The 18,319-nt window shown below is 38.3% G+C and overlaps 2 protein-coding genes and 2 long non-coding RNA genes across 9 annotated transcripts in view; 2 read left to right on the plus strand and 2 right to left on the minus strand.

Annotated features, from left to right (window-relative positions):
* Positions 1-2,180, plus strand: part of LOC126589098 (probable disease resistance protein At4g27220) — a 52,719-nt gene extending 50,539 nt beyond the window's left edge. For all 5 annotated transcript variants that reach the window (XM_050254300.1, XM_050254297.1, XM_050254295.1 and 2 more), the window contains 2 exons: positions 1,434-1,576; positions 1,988-2,180. In XM_050254300.1, the coding sequence (XP_050110257.1) occupies positions 1,434-1,560 (127 nt within the window). In that variant the 3' untranslated portion in view covers positions 1,561-1,576; positions 1,988-2,180. The remainder of the gene's footprint in view (positions 1-1,433; positions 1,577-1,987) is intronic.
* A 313-nt stretch (positions 2,181-2,493) lies between these two features.
* LOC126589177 (uncharacterized) lies at positions 2,494-3,120 on the minus strand. The gene is made up of 2 exons (XR_007611739.1): positions 2,739-3,120; positions 2,494-2,632 (listed from the first exon to the last, which is right to left on the minus strand). It is a non-coding gene; the product is annotated as an uncharacterized LOC126589177 (long non-coding RNA).
* Positions 3,121-6,683: 3,563 nt separating this feature from the next.
* On the plus strand, positions 6,684-10,670 carry LOC126589140 (uncharacterized). Its single transcript, XM_050254369.1, has 2 exons — positions 6,684-8,892; positions 9,111-10,670. The coding sequence occupies exon 2, from the start codon at positions 9,903-9,905 to the stop codon at positions 10,575-10,577; it is 675 nt and encodes a 224-aa protein (XP_050110326.1). The 5' UTR covers positions 6,684-8,892; positions 9,111-9,902; the 3' UTR covers positions 10,578-10,670.
* Positions 10,671-11,578: 908 nt separating this feature from the next.
* LOC126589174 (uncharacterized) lies at positions 11,579-13,142 on the minus strand. Of its 2 annotated transcripts, XR_007611732.1 has the most exons (4): positions 12,888-13,142; positions 12,759-12,809; positions 12,292-12,328; positions 11,579-11,837 (listed from the first exon to the last, which is right to left on the minus strand). It is a non-coding gene; the product is annotated as an uncharacterized LOC126589174 (long non-coding RNA). The 2 variants fall into 2 exon arrangements; XR_007611731.1 differs by lacking the exons at positions 12,759-12,809; positions 12,888-13,142 and having other exon boundaries at positions 12,292-12,387.
* Between the last annotated feature and the right edge of the window lie 5,177 nt (positions 13,143-18,319).

Raw genomic sequence — 18,319 nt, forward strand, 5'->3', positions numbered from 1 at the left:
TCATCGTTCTCTCTGAATTTGGAACTAATGACACCATTTTGAACATCTTTTTCATTTGCTTCTTAGAAAATTTTTCCTTGGCTGAGCATGTGAAAGGTATTGAAGTGAAATTTGTAAACTTCAAGTAACTGAATATGGGAAGTTACTGCTTGGTAGTGGGTGGAAATTTTGATCTAACAGGAGTTGAAATTAATTAAATAAAAGAAATTCAAGGAGAGAAGAATGATAGGATAAGTAGGATTCTCTCACGTTGGTTGGTTTCTTATTTTTTTAATATATTTTTGTGAGATATTAATATCTCTCCCTCCTAAATAGAGGAGGCATGGGCTTTTTTTTTTTTTTTTTCCAATAAACAAATTTTGAATTTACAGTTTTATTTGAATGAGGTATCTGGAGAAGATCCTCAATTTTATAAACGTGGTTTTTTAATTATTTTAATGTTTTTTTTTATTGATTTTTTATTATTAAGAGAGAAAATCATCCGGAATTATAGGTGGCAAATGCAATGTGCAAATGGAGTGGAGTGAAATTCATCCGGTTTTAACTGTTTGTATTTACCATTTGTCTCTTTTTCCGCAAAACTTCTTCTCTTTACAGCTTAACCCACGTGGCTTTAATCCAATTTTTTTTTATTATTTCAAATTTTTATGACAAAATTACCCTTGCGAATTTATTTCTACTATTTTCAGCCAGTTTTGATTTTTTTTTTGTTTGGGGGGCTTTTTTGTCTAAATTTTTTGATGAAGTCTTGAGACATCAAACTCTCCTTCTTGCTTTCTAACTGCTCTCCATAACTGCTAACTTTTAGAGGATAATTATCATAATTTTTTTTAATTACCATGTTTTGTCCTCGTTTTTGGGATTTTTTGGACCTTGATTGTGAAGAAAATAAAGGGCCTTTCTTGGCATTTCTGAATGTTTCACCAAACTGGGGCTCTCACTTTATATATATAGGACTTGGATTGTTTGCCCTCCCATTTCGGTGTCCTCCTGTTTTGTGTGGTCACGGTTAAGCCATGTCAACATTTTATATTGTTTTTTTATAAAAATAATAAAACAAAAAGAAATAGTAATATAAAATGTTGACGTGGTTTAACCGTGACCACACAAACAGGAGGGCACGAGGAGAGCACCGAAATGGAAGGGCAAACAATCCAAATCCATATATATATCCAATACAGTTTCTGATAAGTTAAATTCTTTTTTACGTTTTTGTCCTCCTTTTTAGGTTTTTTTGGATTGTGATTGTGAAGGAAACATAGGGATATTCTTGGCATTTCTGAATGCTTCACCAAACTGGAGCTCTCTCTTTATATATATAGATATAGAAGATATATATATATATATATATATATATATATATATTTTTTTTTTTTTTTTTTAGAAAACTCAATTGTATCTCAAGAAAACATCGTCTTTTATTTCTAATACAGTAAGGATGAAGATGATGAAATCGACAGTGAGGATGAAGATGACGAAATCGAAGGTGAGGATGAAGATGACGAAATCGACGACGAGGATGAAGATGACGAAACCAACAGGGAGGACGAACACAATTGATTGATCAAGCACAAAGGTTAGCATGTTTCCATCTCCAACTTCTTCTAGGTTTAGTAAAAACTGATGAAAATTATCTATATATAGTACTCAAAAAATATTCTACCATGTTTTATATAATATATACATACATGTATAGCACTTGAAAAATTGAACAGTTTGGACCTAAAACCACTATCTGCTGCCTGATTCATTTTTTCGACGTACCTAATAGCAGTTAAGGTGTGAGGAAGAAGCATTTCAGATTACCAACTGCCTCAAGAGAAACCTTTATCAGAAACACATATACAATATACATAACCATAGTGCTAAGTGGCCTAAAAATTAATTTATCCTTAAACCGCTATTTTTGGAAACACATATACAATAAGCATAACCGTTTCAACTTATTCCAATTTCAGTGATTTCTAATATTCTCCGATGCATGCAGGAAAAGAGTTTAAAGAACGTTGTGGCTACAGCAGTTCGTTTACTATATCATATGTACAAACCAATAAAAGGACATTTGTTGCACCATAATTTCATTCCAAAAATACTATTTATGTTGCTTATTTTATGTACCATAAATTTCGATTGCGATTATTACTGTTTGTTTCTAAATTTGCATTATTAGTGTTTGCTTATTTGTGCTCGAGGTTGATTATATTCTTGCATGTCCATTTATAATGATAATTTGGAAATGTTGTCTCTAGCTACCAATATTTATGTTGCTTAATATTTGATAAAGAAAAACATGTCTCAAATAAATGTCCCTTGAGGAGCCTTGTCTACCAAATAGGTAAACATCTACTGGACAGCAGGCAATTCACATTCTTTATCATAACATGATTAGGCTATGCAATAAGCAAACCAAAGTAAGCTGCTGAATACAACTAGAATAAACAATGAATCAGGCTATGCAATTGCCTTCATCATAACATGATTTTGGCCCCCATCTTCTAATTTCGTACCACATTTTCACATTCTTTCCATGAATTTTATAATTCCTATGCAACAGAGTTCATTCATCGCCTATTCACAACAATACAAGGTTCTACAGAGTTCAATCCCACACCATGTTATAGACATGCTTCAACTATCAACCGGGAACGTAATCGTTAGGGGTTTCAACAATCGAATAAAATTCGAAATCAAGAATCAATCCCAAAACTGAAAGTTGAAAATTTGGAGAAAGAACTTACATTGGAGAACAGCCCACGAGAAAGGATCATTTTACCACTTGGCTCGAGGTTCAATTTCGGCGATATTGGCCGGAAACCCTTGGGTCACCGTTTCTTAGATTTGAAGTTGAGGAAAATCGCCTACGAATTTATAGAAACTAACTTGGGGATTGGATAAGGGACGGCAAGAGCATTCTGGATGTGTAGTTTGAGAGCCTTTGGTGACCAGTGGACGACAGAGCTGTTGCGTCGGCACTCGGCAGTCTTCGGCTTGCTGTTAAATGGGGCTCCTGTTGCAGCGCAAAAGAGAAGAAGGAGAAAGGATACGGGAGGAGGAGATAAAATGGGTTTCTCCCACTTTTTACATTAATTCTTTTCCACATGTTTTTTATGGAATAAACGACATTATCTATCATCAAAAGTGTGTTTGGTACGTGAGATGAGACGGAACACGTTTTGATGATAATAATGGTTAGAAGTAATATAGTTTAAATTCATTTTTGATGATAATCGAATATAAGATCTCTCACTTATAAGTTACAAATAAAGATGAATGCCATTAACTTTTTTTTCCACTTTTAATACATACCTAAATAAAAAGAAACAAAATGAAAATGAAAAGAAATAAAATAATTTGAAATAGAAATGGAAAATAAAGGTAAATTGACAACATAAGGTAATCAGCCATGGTAATACAAAATTATTATACTATCCTTAAACATTGTAGTGCCATGGAATCTTCATTTTAGCTTTGAATTCCCTTCTACTTACGCTCACGCGTTCGTATTGATGAGCACCACGAGGAAATATTAAAATGATAGGTCATACGTCCATTTTTATTGAGAATTTTTTTTATGGATTTTGCAATATGGCAGCCATTATTTGCAAAGCCCACCATCGTAGAGCTCGATATCGGCCTGACTTGTGGAGCCACCATCGCAAAGAAGAACCTGGAAAGCTCAATCCTTATCTTTTTCTTATTTAAGTGTCGTTTTGGTGAACCAAAGGTTCCGATTCCAACATCCAAAATACCACAATGTGATTTTTTTTCATACTTCAATTGGATTGCATCTTAAAATTATGAAGTCTTGGAGCATTGGTCATGCCATCATGCTGCTTTGTGTTGGATTTCGTTAGAGATCGTAATTAATCAATCACCCCTTTTGTGTCTCCTTCCAAAAGCTCAAATTGAAGTCTACACTCCCTAGCAAATAAGAGCCCAATTTGACAAACAAAATCTTCATCGTTCGAGTATCAATGTTCTCTTAAATTCGCTACGAGCAAACCGCCATGAAATCTCCTTCATGGACATCTCATAAAATTAGGACGATACATAGAAGATTAGTGTGACTCCTAAGCTAGGATTACACATATGAATCGGAAAATAGTTCCTTCTCAACTCTTTGATTCTCTCTTTCACTGGCTAACAATATTTTACTCTACCTTTTCACCCTAAGTAAGAAATGAGCATTTTGTCAGCATCTTTTTGAAAATTTCACATTTGATCCTAATATATCTCTTTTGCACTATTTGACTGAACGACAAATTTTGATTGTCTAAATATTTATATCAAACTACAAATAATATTGATATTATATATTTATAATGTGACTGGAATTGTAGTACCCAACATATCTATCTTTAAATAAATTTTGTTGTCTATGAAGTGGCCAACTCGACCCTTTATACTCTTTGAGTTTGTATAAATATATTATTGTTTAACAATTGACATTCAGTATTACGATTTAGTGATATTCATTCTCAGGTTCGAATCTTAGAAATGACGAGTTTGTGTAAATATATCATTATATTAAAGAAAAACAAAAAAAAATATGTTTTTTGGTCGGACAAAAACACGAAAATGCCCTTAAGGCCCAAAGAGACCCCACTACCCTGCCGCTGCCTGCAAGTTCTTTCCTCCCCCCTGTTTCTACGTCCAATTAATTTGGAGGTAAGCTTTTAAATCATGTTCAATTAACCCATATAAGTACATCTTTTAATTAGTATTGTATCATCTTGTTGATCGTGTTTAATTTTCTAGGTTCCACAACCTAATCTTGAGGATTCAAATGATGATGATAATCTCGAAAATCTTACTCTAATTAACTGTAATTCAATGGAAGTGAATTTTCAACTAAAGGGACGGAAGCATGAAAAAAGTAATCACTCCGTTGAAGCATTCAATAAATTGAGGTCCTTGCGGTTAGATATATAGCCAAGTTTAACGTGTGTTTGGGAGACGGGTAGTTCACAACCGATGTTCACAGGAAGCAGCTTCGGAAACTTGAAATCGCTACAGGTCGTTGCAACCAGTTGAAATACTTGTTTTCATCGTCCATAGTCAAACTACTTGTGAGTATAGAGGACATATAAGTTAAGAACTGTAAGCAGACGGAAGAAATCATTGCCGCAGAAGAAGAAACCGATGACACTAAGGAATATTTATGTCACAAGGTATGCTTTAATTTAAGGTTTTTAATTTCCAATCACTTATGTGTGCATATGCGCACACTAAAATATGTTTTATTTTTCTCTTTTCTTTGGAAACTCGAATTATATCCCAAGAAACCATCTCTCTTTTATTTCTAATACAGAGAAGAATGAAGCTAACGGAATTCTACTCAGACAACATATACCATCTCTCTTTTATTTCATCGATGGGATATAACGGAATTATATCCCAAGAAACCATCTCTCTTTTATTTGTTGCACCAGAGTTTCATTCCAAAGATACAGTTTCCGTTGCTTACTATATGTATAATTAATTTCGATGCGATTATTACTGTTTGAATTCATCTCTCGACTGCCTATGGGGACGCCAAGGTGGACACCGAAATGGAGGCGTGATGACCTGCACCCAGAAGGTGGCGTAGCCATAACGTGCATGCAAATATAATTTAATAAAATAACTTCAAATGATCTACCGAAAAATCGGCATAGTTTCCTTTGGAATTAGGTTTTGGCCCAAATTTAAAACCTGCTGAAAAAGTTATAATTATTTCAAAACCACATCCCCGACACCTAATGGGTTATCAACCCTCCACTCCATGCACGTATACTCCAATATACTTACTGGTGGTATAGCATACAATTTCATACACTACTGATAACTAGTGTAAGCTGAAAATTTAACCATACACTAGTCATAGTTAGTGTAAGGTTACACATACACGCTAGTGTAAACTGAAGATAAAACCATACATTAGTTGTAGCTAGTGTAAGCTGAAAAATATAATCATACACTAACCGTTGCTAGTGTAAGCTGAATGGGCATGCTCACAATAGGGACAAGATGACTATACTGTAGTATAAATCATACACATGTAAGCTGAATAACATGTCCGTAGCATGGACAAGTTGAATATTCTTTAATATTAACCATACACATATGCGGAATGACATGTTTGTAGTATGGACAAGGTGAATATACCGTAATATTGACTATACACGTGTAAGCTAAATAATATTATCATACACTAACTATGGCTAGCTAGTGTAAGCTGAATATGTTCATACACTGTAAGGTCTGGTATTAATTCATAAAATCTATTCTTCCCCTAAACGTAACGGAAATCATATGTATCTAGGTATGCTTAATATTTGATAAAGAAAAACATTTCTGAAAGAAAAACATTTCTGAAAGAAATGCCCACTGACACCTCCGACTAGCTCTCCCTTGAGGAGCCTTGTCTACCAAAAAGGTAATTTCAAGCAACTTCAAGAGAAAATTTGACCACGTCGCGAAAGTATGATGCCAAACGGTTGAGACCCAGAAGATATCCAAGAGTTTTTGGAGAACCAGAACGCTCCCTGAAGATATGTATTCTATTTCTATAGCACGTTTACCCCAAACAAAACACAGGTTATGGAAAGGAAAATAACATTAAGAAATGCAAAAGATTGGGGAGATGCGAAAGAACTCATCTCTGGTCCTGGAAATATTGCATACAATATTGCTCTACCACAACAACAACAACAACAAAGCCTTTTCCCACTAAGTGGGGTCGGCTATATGAATCCTAGAACGCCATTGCGCTCGGTTTTGTGTCATGTCCTCCGTTAGAACCAAGTACTCTAAGTCTTTTCTTAGAGTCTCTTCCAAAGTTTTCCTAGGTCTTCCTCTACCCCTTTGGCCCTGAACCTCTGTCCCGTAGTCACATCTTCGAACCGGAGCGTCAGTAGGCCTTCTTTGCACATGTCCAAATCACCGGAACCGATTTTCTCTCATCTTTCCTTCAATTTCGGCCACTCCTACTTTACCTCGAATATCCTCATTTCCAATCTTATCATTTCTTGTGTGCCCACACATCCCACGAAGCATCCTCGTCTCCGCCACACCCATTTTGTGTACGTGTTGATGCTTCACCGCCCAACATTCTGTGTCATACAACATCGCTGGCCTTATTGCCGTCCTATAAAATTTTCCCTTGAGCTTCAGTGGCCTACGACGGTCACACAACCCGCCGGATGCACTCTTACACTTCATCTATCCAACTTCTATTCTATGGTTGAGATCTCTCTCTAATTCTCCGTTCTCTTGCACGATATATCCTAGGTAGCGAAAACGGTCGCTTTTTGTGATCTTCGCTAGATTGCTCCGATCATTAGTGTGGATAAGTATATAAATGGATATAGATAGGAAAGCAAACACAAGATGTACGTGGTTCACCCAGATTGGCTACGTCCACGGAATAGAGGAGTTCTCATTAATTGTGAAGGGTTTACACAAGTACATAGGTTCAAGCTTTCCTTTAGTGAGTACAGGTGAATGATTTAGTACAAATGACATTAGGAAATATTGTGGGAGAATGATCTCGTAATCACGAAACTTCTAAGTATCGGAATGTGGTATCGTCTTGACTTGCCTTATCTGTCTCATAGGTAGATGTGGCATCTTCTCTGGAAGTACTCTTCCTCCATCCAGGGGTGGTATCTTTAACTGGTGGAGATGCACAAGGTAATGTATCAATTTCACTTGAAGCTTACTTGTAGTTTCAGGCTTGGTCAAGCGCGATACAAACCATGTAGTAGGAGTCCCTCAAGTTGCCGAGCTAGGGGATTTGCTGAAAGAGGTGACAGACAAGGTAAGCAATCAGAGCTCCGGCTGATTGTTCACATTCTCCCTATCTTGCAGGCAGCATGAAGGATAAAGAGAAGAAAAATGAGAAGAGATGATATGGGATACTTTTGCTTTTGAAGAAGTAACTTTCCACAGGCTTATTCTTGAACTGAGCTGGAGGGTTTTCTGGTTTCCTCCAGAGTATAAGGCCGACTGAAGAATTTGAGGGTCAAAACAAGTCCATCAAATCTAGAGTACGTTCGACCCTACTGATATGGGATACTTTTGCTTTGACAGAGTAATGGATGTATCGGCACGTGTGCTGTTACGCTTGTCTCCACATGCTTCCTTGTATCCTTCTCACTTGCCCTATCTGTTCCTCAGGCAGATGCGGTATCTTCCCTGGAAGCATAAGATGTTGAAGATGAGTACTCGAGAGCAATGCCAGGTAAGTAAGTTCCAGGCAGTCAGTTCCTGGCTGGAAGCTTGATTCCAAGTGCTGACTGATTGCTCTCTTTCTCCTTGTCTTGCAGGTAAGAACAAGGCCAAAGGAAAAGACAGGGAAAAAGCATGATATGGGATACTCTTGCTTTTAACCCTGATGATATGAGATATTCTTGCTCTAGTATAACTTGTTTGCAGAGGTATTATCGGGGGGAAAGAAAGCTGAATATTTCGAAAGGCTTCGTTGAGAGTGCCCTCTCATATATGAGGAAGGGTTGAGCATTTTTGCAGGTCTGTCTGTCCGTTGGGGATGGAGGTTGACATATATAGGAGTCTCCTTAACAACAAGTAGTAATGCTATTCCTTTACCCTGTCAGAGCACTTTGAAAAAGTGGTCTGTGGTATGTGGAAAGCTGATGTTGCGTGTGAAGATTACAGACAGCTTTATCCAAGGAGATCCGGCTCTTGTAGTTGGGAAAGTGTTGCCTCTTCGGTTTTCGAACAAGCAATCCTATCAGGGATCTGGCTCTCGAGATTCGGAGAACGATGTCTCTTCGATTTTTGAGAAAGTAATCATGTTGGGAGTCTGGCTCTCGAGATTCGGAGGGCGGTGCCTCTTCGATTTTGGAGCAAGCAATCTTGTTGGGAGTGTTTTCTCGAATGTGAGTAAAGGTTGGGCATGTTTGCTAGTCTACCTTGCCACGAAGCACAGAGGTTGACACACAGGGACTTTCCAATTATCCAGCAATGGTACTGTTTCTTTACCCTCTCTTCGATTTTTGAGAAAGTAGTCATGTTGGGAGTCTGGCTCTCGAGATTCGGAGGACGGTGCCTCTTCGATTTTGGAGCAAGCAATCTTGTTGGGAGTGTTTTCTCGAATGTGAGTAAAGGTTGGGCATGTTTGCTAGTCTACCTTGCCACGAAGCACAGAGGTTGACACACAAGGACTTTCCAATTATCCAGCAGTGATACTGTTCCTTTACCCTTGTGGGTAATAATATGGGGTAGCTAGACCTTCAAAATTTATGTGTCTAAACTTTGTTAGTGCTGTTTCTTTGCTATTCTTTTACCCGTCTTGGTCAGAGCGATGTAGTGGAAGCTGCAAGCTTCACGTGCTCAACTTTGGCAGAGAACTTTGGCAGAGTTATCTGTGATACACATGAACTACTATTGCGTGTGGGAAGTGGGTGATTGAACAGTAAGACTCATGTGCTTTCTACTTCACCAGAAGTCTTCGACAGAATGCCCATAATTTCCGCAAAGCTGAGTGTGCGTGTGACAGGTGCTGCCAAGGCTGGAAAAGTAGGTGCCTCTTCGATTTTTGAGATCGGCCCTCGTGGTCTCTGAGCAGCCCAACTTTTGAGAAAGCAAGCGCCTCTTCGATTTCTGAGATCGGCCTTCGTGGTCTTTGAGCAGCCCAACTTTTGAGAAAGCAGACGCCTCTTCGATTTCTGAGATCGACCCTCGTGGTCTCTGAGCAGCCCAGCTTTTGAGAAAGCAAACGCCTCTTCGATTTCTGAGCAGGCGCCTCTTCGATTTCTGAAGCTCCGTCGAGTGCAGATTTTTATAGGGGCTGGCATTAAGTTCCAAAGCACACTTGAATCTCCACCAGTACAAGCTCCATTCTTACACTTCTAAGATCTTGATTTGTTCGACCTCTTCTCTCTTCAACACCTTTGAAAATGTCTGGCCCCTCCGACCGTCGTTTTGACTTGAACCTTGTTGAAGAGGCAGCCCCGCCTTCTCCAGACAACATATGGCGCCCATCCTTCGTCTCCCCTACTGGTCCTCTTACCGTTGGGGATTCCGTTATGAAGAATGATATGACCGCTGCGGTGGTGGCCAGGAACCTTCTCACTCCCAAAGATAACAGACTACTTTCCAAACGATCTGATGAGTTAGCTGTTAAGGATTCTCTGGCTCTCAGTGTTCAGTGTGCAGGTTCTGTGTCTAATATGGCCCAACGCCTATTTGCTCGAACCCGCCAAGTTGAATCATTGGCGGCTGAAGTGATGAGTCTCAAACAGGAGATTAGAGGGCTCAAGCATGAGAATAAACAGTTGCACCGTCTCGCACATGACTATGCTACAAACATGAAGAGGAAGCTGGACCAGATGAAGGAATCTGATGGTCAGGTTTTACTTGATCATCAGAGATTTGTGGGTTTGTTCCAAAGGCATTTATTGCCTTCGTCTTCTGGGGCTGTACCGCGTAATGAAGCTCCAAATGATCAACCTCTGATGCCTCCTCCTTCTAGGGTTCTGTCCAGTACTGAGGCTCCGAATGATCCCCCTCCGGTGCCTTCTCTTTCTGGGGCTCTACCGACTGCTGCGACTTCTCCTAAGCAACCTTTGTGAAGGCTCTCTCTTGTTTGTTTATTTTGACTCATGTATATGTACATATTTGTAGCTTATCGGGGATATCAATAAATAAGTTTTCCTTCATTTCAACGTATTGTGTTAAATACACCAAAGCCTTCTTCGCTAAGTTCTTTGAATTTTCTTTTGTTGGAGCTTTGTGAGTGGAGCATGTAGGTTGAGGTAGTGTTCCCTTAATTTCCTGAGTGAGGAAAACTTCTCGGTTGGAGACTTGGAAAATCCAAGTCACTGAGTGAGATCGGCTACATGAATCTTAGAACGCCATTGTGCTCGGTCCTGTGTCATGTCCTTCGTTAGATCCAAGTACTCTAAGTCTTTTCTTAGAGTCTCTTCCAAAGTTTTCCTAGGTCTTCCTCTACCCCTTCGGCCCTGAACCTCTGTCCCATAGTCGCATCTTCTAATCGGAGCGTCAGTAGGCCTTCTTTGCACATGTCCAAACCACCGTAACCGATTTTCTCTCATCTTTCCTTCAATTTCGGCTACTCCTACTTTACCCCGGATATCCTCATTCCTAATCTTATCCTTTCTCGTGTGCCCACACATCCAACGAAGCATCCTCATCTCCGCTACACCCATTTTGTGTACGTGTTGATGCTTCACCGCCCAACATTCTGTGCCATACAGCATCGCCGGCCTTATTGCCGTCCTATAAAATTTTCCCTTGAGCTTCAGTGGCATACGGCGGTCACACAACACGCCGGATGCACTCTTCCACTTCATCCATCCAGCTTGTATTCTATGGTTGAGATCTCCATCTAATTCTCCGTTCTTTTGCAAGATAGATCCTAGGTAACGAAAACGATCGCTCTTTGGTATTTCTTGATCACCGATCCTCACCCCTAACTCGTTTTGGCCTCCATTTGCACTGAACTTGCACTCCATATATTCTGTCTTTGATCGGCTTAGGCGAAGACCTCACAATATTGCTCTACCAATTAAACCAAATCTTATGACTAGTGACAAGCTAGAAAGCCACAAAAGAATAAACAAGGAATCAGGCTATGCAATTTCCTACCACATTTTCACATCAACGTGATTGTTAGGGGTTTCAACAACTTCACAGAATTACCACAAATCTCATCTCCGGCATTCAGGCAGAAAAATCAAATAAAAGTTTGAAATCAAGAATCAATCCCGAAACTGAAAGTTGAAATTTTGGAAAAAGAACTTACATCAGAGGACTTTCCATGAGGAGAAGATCATTTTTACCTCTTGGGTTGAGGACATTCCACGGTGAGCCTGCATAAATGAACCAATTAAACAAAGAAATGAAAACCGAATAACTCGGAAGCTAAAGTATCACAGATAGAAAATTGCATATACCTAACTAAAAATGCACAACCTAACGAGATGTGGTAGTCTAAGTGTATAACACAAGGGTGACAAGTACTCTAGTGCTCACAAACTGAAGCCACAAGACTACCAGATAATGTAGCTTCAGAAATATCATTCGTTCTTTTGCGCACAATCATACATGCTCATCAGAACAAAGTATGATCTCCAACGGAAATAGAAGTGACACAGGTGAAAGTCAAAATAAACAAACAAATAATAGTGAACGAGAAGGCCCTAAAGAATTGCTCTAACTAGGAGACAAGCTTAAATTATTCAGATAATAAGCCTTGCACAAACCCAACTTTCAAAAAACTAGATTAGTATGCCGTGATATTTAACAATGCCGTCAAAAACTTACTTGTTGAACAACTCAACCCTGTATTCCATCTCCTTCTCTGCCATACCAAAAATTTGCACAATTGTTTAAAACCAAATTAAGGTCTTTCGAAAACCCACCAGAGATTATTTGAAAAACACGAATTTAGAACAATAATTCAAAACCAAAGAACAGAAAATCCATCACACCAGAGTAAAAATTAACCATCTTGTTGCTTCCTAACTCTCAAGAAATATCCACGTCTCACTTTTACTAATGTCAAAACACCGCCATCATTGATCAATTAGACAAATAAGACCCAATTCGATTACGCCCAAACTCACAGAACACCCAGATTCCCAACACCAATTGAACAATCTAACCATGAATTTCCAAAACTTTCCCCAAAATCCAGTCTTGGGCATGCATTAAATCCAATCTAAAACTTGAATTCATTTTTAGAGAACAAAAAGTAAAAACTTTGGAACAATGAGCAAAAGGGTACTTACCTGTTCCTTGTCCAAAACCGTCGGCGCATTGTTGGGGGCAGCCATTAGAACCTGAACAATTCGCAAATTAATTTACACAAACTTCTTCGAAACCGAATGAATTAGCAGAGAGGGTTTAAGTAATCTTACTCGGCGGGATGGAATCGAACGCGCTGAAAGTGGTAGCTGTAAATGCAGAGGGGTTTAAGCGTCCGATTTGAAGCGAAAGCAGGAGGAAATAAAAATCCCACTGAGCTAATAATGTACGAATTAGGGTTTTCGGAGTTAATATAGCGTGTATATGCGATGGACGGTTTTGTTTTTCGGGGGGATTTCAACCGGAAAAGTTAGTGGATTATTGCCCTTTCTTTTCTCCTTCCACCACAAGTAGTGCGATAATTTCACAAAGGCCCTGTATGGTGGGCCGCCGTATATAATTGTTCTTTTCTTTCTTATTTTTTGGATTTTTTTATTTCTTTTCTAACTCATAGTGGAAAAAAATCCCAAAAATCCCAAACCAAACCAAAAAAATCCCAAAGCAAAATTCCCGAAGTTTTCGGTATGGGATTCGGTCTTGCATGTCCATATTTTCGGTATTCCCATACCGAACCAAAAATAAATATTATATATATATATAATTGTTTAATTATAAGAGAATTATTTTAACCGTTCATTGTTTTGGATTTAATCTATACCGTTCATTTGTTTTTAGGTCAGCTCCCATCCCATTTCACTTCCGTAGTTCCGTTCCATTGAAACTCGAAGCGCATCCCTCATCTCATCTCACCGAGCCTCCCTCATCGAGCCCTCATCTCATCTGTCTCTATCGAATTCCGGCCAACCATCGGCCCACCACCACACCATACCCACCTCGCGAAAGGCTATTTAGTCTTGGGATTGTCTGCGGAAGCCACACTAACTTAAGCCTAAGGTGAGACGTCATATATCTGTCTTCTCCTTCTTCAATTTTTTATTTGCTGGTATTCTCTGTTTTTGCTAATGTAAACTTGATTTTTGGGTTTGAATTGGAAGATGGTGCAAAGTACAGATCCTTTTGTGTGAAGTTTTGATTTTTTTATGAGATTATTAGCTGGAACTTAGCTAGAATTGAGCTCTGCCTTTTCGAAATCTTGATCTGATTTTACTGTTCAATGAGCTTGAATTGAAAGTAGAGAGATTTGCAATTTTTTTGGAATCTCAGTTTTGGAAATTGAAGAAATCATGCTCTGTTTGGTAGCTGAGAAAATTAGGAAAGTAACAAAATTTGTAAAGATTTTTAAGTTCTATCAAATGGGGTAAAATTTCAGTCAAAATACTCTACTTGGGTTAATGTTTAACTTAAGATTTTCATTTAATCTAGTCTAGTCGTTTAGTTAAGGGATTTTCAAGAGAAGGATCGAAAGGAGCTTAAGAACAAATGTAGCAGATTTATTTTGTAAACCGTTGCGCATGTCATGTGTTTGGCATTTGTGTGATTGTGTAGTTTTTGTCAAAGGAGCTGTTTTCTTGACTTAATGGAATATAGAGGAATTTGTGGCGCATTCAGACAGTATTAGAGAGTAGAAGAGAGTAGTTTTGTAATGTTTTAGGAAATTGGACACTTTGCTTTTGGTTTTTTAATTAGTTGAGTTTTTCAACCACTCTTTGACAATTGGTTGATCATGCCTCATTATGTACTTTTGTTCTCCCAATCTTTTCATACTGCAGAGAGGAAGAAACTTCTAGATTACTGATCATATTAGTCTACTATGTTGCTGTGTTGTTAAAGAGTGATTCTCTACTAATTATTTTCTTGAATTATTATTCATCAGGTTGTTTTTCTTGAACCTGCTGATGCTCGACAACTTTTAAAGGTTTAGCATACAAGCGCTACAAATAAGTGTTGATAAATTAGGTAATTAATTTAGTGTTTTGAAACAAGCTACTTATATTCTCCTAGTTTAGAAACAAGTTGGTTTTTATTTGCTTCCTAGTTCAAATACACGATATATTTTGAGTTCTTTTTCTCACAACCATATATTTCTATGTTGAATGCTCAAATTTTTTAACCATTTATTTTATTTATTGATTGGAATTTGGATATATGCTGAATTGTGGTTGTGATATATATTATTGTGCATTGTTATTTTATTTGTTAGGATGAACGGGTCTAGGAGCCAATCTAGTACACATATGGTCTCGGTATTAGGAAAACGAAAACAAACCCAACCTAGTGGTACCCTTCAACTAGGTACTCCCTCACCTCAAGATTATTTGCATAATGATGATTATTATGTAGATTGTTGGGATGATGATCCGAATATGGAGGAGGATATTGCATTAGAACAAATAGAAGAAGAGGGGGAAGAGGAGGAAGAGGAGGAAGAGGAAGTAGAAGTAGTGAGACAATGGGAGGGTGGTCCTCCTCGGAAAAAGGGCAATAGGAGAAAGGGTCCAAGTCCGGCGTGGAATGATGCTAAGATGGTAACGATCACCGATAATAATGGGGAGAAATCTTACATGGCCGAATGCAAGCATTGCTAGTGAGAATGCCTTTAGTCTTGGTGGGAGAGTTGTTGATCCTTTTAGAGCTTCCTTAACACCTAAAACGGTTGAGGCTTTAGTGTGTACTAGTGATTGGCTTAGAGGAAAAGAATTTTGTTTCTACAAGGAGCCTACCCTTGACGAATTATGTTTCTACGAGGAGCTTGAACGCTTAGAAAGAAGCAAGTAAACAATTTAATTTCATCTTTTATTTTTTTAGTATTTATTATCTATTAGACTATAATTTAATGTAAATGATTTGTGGTTTATTGTTTTAGACATGGCTAATTTGGGAGGTGAGGATAATACAACACAAGAAAATGAAATGCCACCTCCACCTCCTCGACCACCTCAAGTACAAGTTCAACAACGTCAAAATCAATCACTACCTCCACGACCACGACCACCCATTGTAAGGGGAAGGGCTCAACCATCAATATCAAGGGGAAAATTACAAGTGCCAATAAGAAGGGGCCGAAGAGGTCAACAATCTTCATAAACTTGAAACTTTGTTTTTTTGCTTTTGGTTTGTAACTTAATTATTAAAACTTTGGATTGTAACTAATTTTTTTGCTTTTGGGTTTGTTACTTTATTTATTTTAAAACCTTGGCTTGTAACTAATATTTTTGCTTTTGGATTTGGTACTTAATTTATTTTTATTGCATGCATGTGTAGTAGAACTTGATTGATGTTACCCAAAACTTTGTGAACCCTACATTTTCATAACAACACAAATTGGCAGACCCGGGCCAACATCAATTATCCCAATAATTTTTTCATTTGATTGAATCAAGTTAAGCCCATATGGGGCTGTTACATTCAGTGGGCATGGCCCAATATTAGGTTTTTGTCCAATTGGACCAATATTAATTTTTTTTGTCAAAAAGCCCAAAATTATTTCGGGATTCCCGATTTGTCCCGAAATCCCGAAACTATTTCGGGATTCCCGAAAATTGAGATTCCCGAAAATTTGGTTTGGGATCGGTATTGAAATTGGGATTCCCGAAAATTTCGGTATGGGAATCGGGACAAGGGTTTCGGTATGGGATCCCATACCGAACCACCCCTGCTCATAGGTCATCGGGGCTCAGGTTCAATTGATTAAAGTAGCATGTTTCTTTTGTTATGCTATAGTTTGAATATTCATTCAAATGATTTAGATTTCTTCGTGCAAACTATCATTCAATTAAAGGAAAAACTCGTATTATGTTTGCTTACAAGAAATGAATATCATTCTCATTGTATGTTTGCTAACAACCAAGGATTTGAGAGGAAAAAATGTGAATCCACATTGATTTTGCATATCTAATACCTTCTCATACCGAAAAAAAATCAAGGTATAAGATTATTAAGGGGGTTGTTTAAACTCGTGGAAACGTGTTTTGATGTTCATCCAATAACAATTGTTTGTTCTCGATCCATTTCAAGTTTTAACAGATGATTCGTAACTTAAGCAGTTAAGAGTTTTTCCTCGTGCTCTCAAAACTCGGTGTTACCTAGTGAATCATATAATATTCAGTCATGACTTACCATTTCAATGGATCGAAAATTTCAAATTGACGACATTTGTGCCAGTAACCTGTGTATTACAAGGATCATTGAGAAAATACATACTTTCACATTGTGCCGGTAGCTTTCATTAGCAATGCTTCACAATTTACAGGTACAAGGGCTTGACCAGCATCTCCTCCGGATCTTTCCACACTGGGGAGTCCTTAAGGGTGCGTTTGTTCCACCGGACTGCCTCAGACTGGACTAGCTGCAGGGATTAAGCTGGACTGGCTTAGACTAGACTAAGTTGGACTGATTTAGTGAAGTGTTTGGTGCAGCGTCGGACTAAAAAGCAAGACTGCAATATTATATTATTTTATATTAAATTAATATATATATATATATATATATAATTAATATTTTATTATATATTAATATTTTACTATTACTTTATCTTTTTCCTTCTCCCTCTACCTCTTTTCCCGTCAAACCCCACCTCTCCATCCCGTGTCAAGCCTCTCTTCCTTCTCCCTCTACCTCTTTTCCCATCAAACCCCACCTCTGCTTCTCATGAATCACAAAACATAAGGTCCAAATTTTACAAGTTTCTCACAGATCACAAAATTCAAATACCAAATTTCACAACTTTCTACTAAATTTCACAAGTTTCTCAGCTTTTTCCCCACCACTGATGAAAACCCCAACTGGTACTTGGGCATTTGGTACACTTTCGGTCCCGACTTGCGTCTGGGTCGCGCACGAACGCCAAGATCGACGGCGAACTTCTGGTGATGGTCGTCTGGTGGTTGCAACCATGACGATTTTGCTGAGAAAGAGAGTTAATTGAACGAAGAAGAAAGGAAGGGAATCACTGGTTGATTTTAAGGCTAAATAATTCAGGCATGCCTGCAAAGTCAAGGAGAAAGGTGAAAACAACATAAAATATCGTAAAATTTTAAGGTTTTAAAACCCAAAACACTAGTAGGACCATGAGGAAAAATGGTGAAAACAAAACCATGGGGATCATGAATACAGGGTTTTTTAAAGGTTGCAATTAGGACCACGATTGAAGACAAAACCACATGCAAATTGAAAACAATTAACAATGCAGGAAACCCACTACAAAACACAATTCCAGAAACCATAGAAAAAAAAAAAGGGATTGGAACTAACAGATCCCTAATCCTTAAAATTCAAAATTGAAAAATCGGAAAACCTAAACCCATATTATCTACACTTCGAAAAAGGTAGGTTACTTACAATAAACTAGTGTTTCACCCACTTCAATCCTCCTTTTTTCCCACCCCATCGCCAGCGATGGCTTCACGACAACCTTGCCTAGAAACGGTGTCCCTTCTTTGATGTGCAAAGGTGTGCGCAACGTACGACGGCGTGTGAGGTGGAGTGACGGCGAGGTCGAGTGATGGGGAGTTGGTAGGGTTTCGGATGGAGATTGGGGGTCGCGATTTATGGGGGAGTGAAAAGTGGTTTTCACTTTTCACTTTTACCTAATCCCCTCTAAAAAATAAATAAAAAATCCAAATGGACCCGTAATGACATGTGGTGC

This window comes from Malus sylvestris, chromosome 11, assembly GCF_916048215.2.
Source record: "Malus sylvestris chromosome 11, drMalSylv7.2, whole genome shotgun sequence".
Lineage (NCBI taxonomy): Eukaryota > Viridiplantae > Streptophyta > Magnoliopsida > Rosales > Rosaceae > Malus > Malus sylvestris.

What these genes read in the sequence shown, in the direction of transcription:
- LOC126589140 (XM_050254369.1), top strand. Translation starts at nt 9,903, where the DNA reads ATGTCTGGCCCCTCCGACCGTCGTTTTGACTTGAACCTTGTTGAAGAG.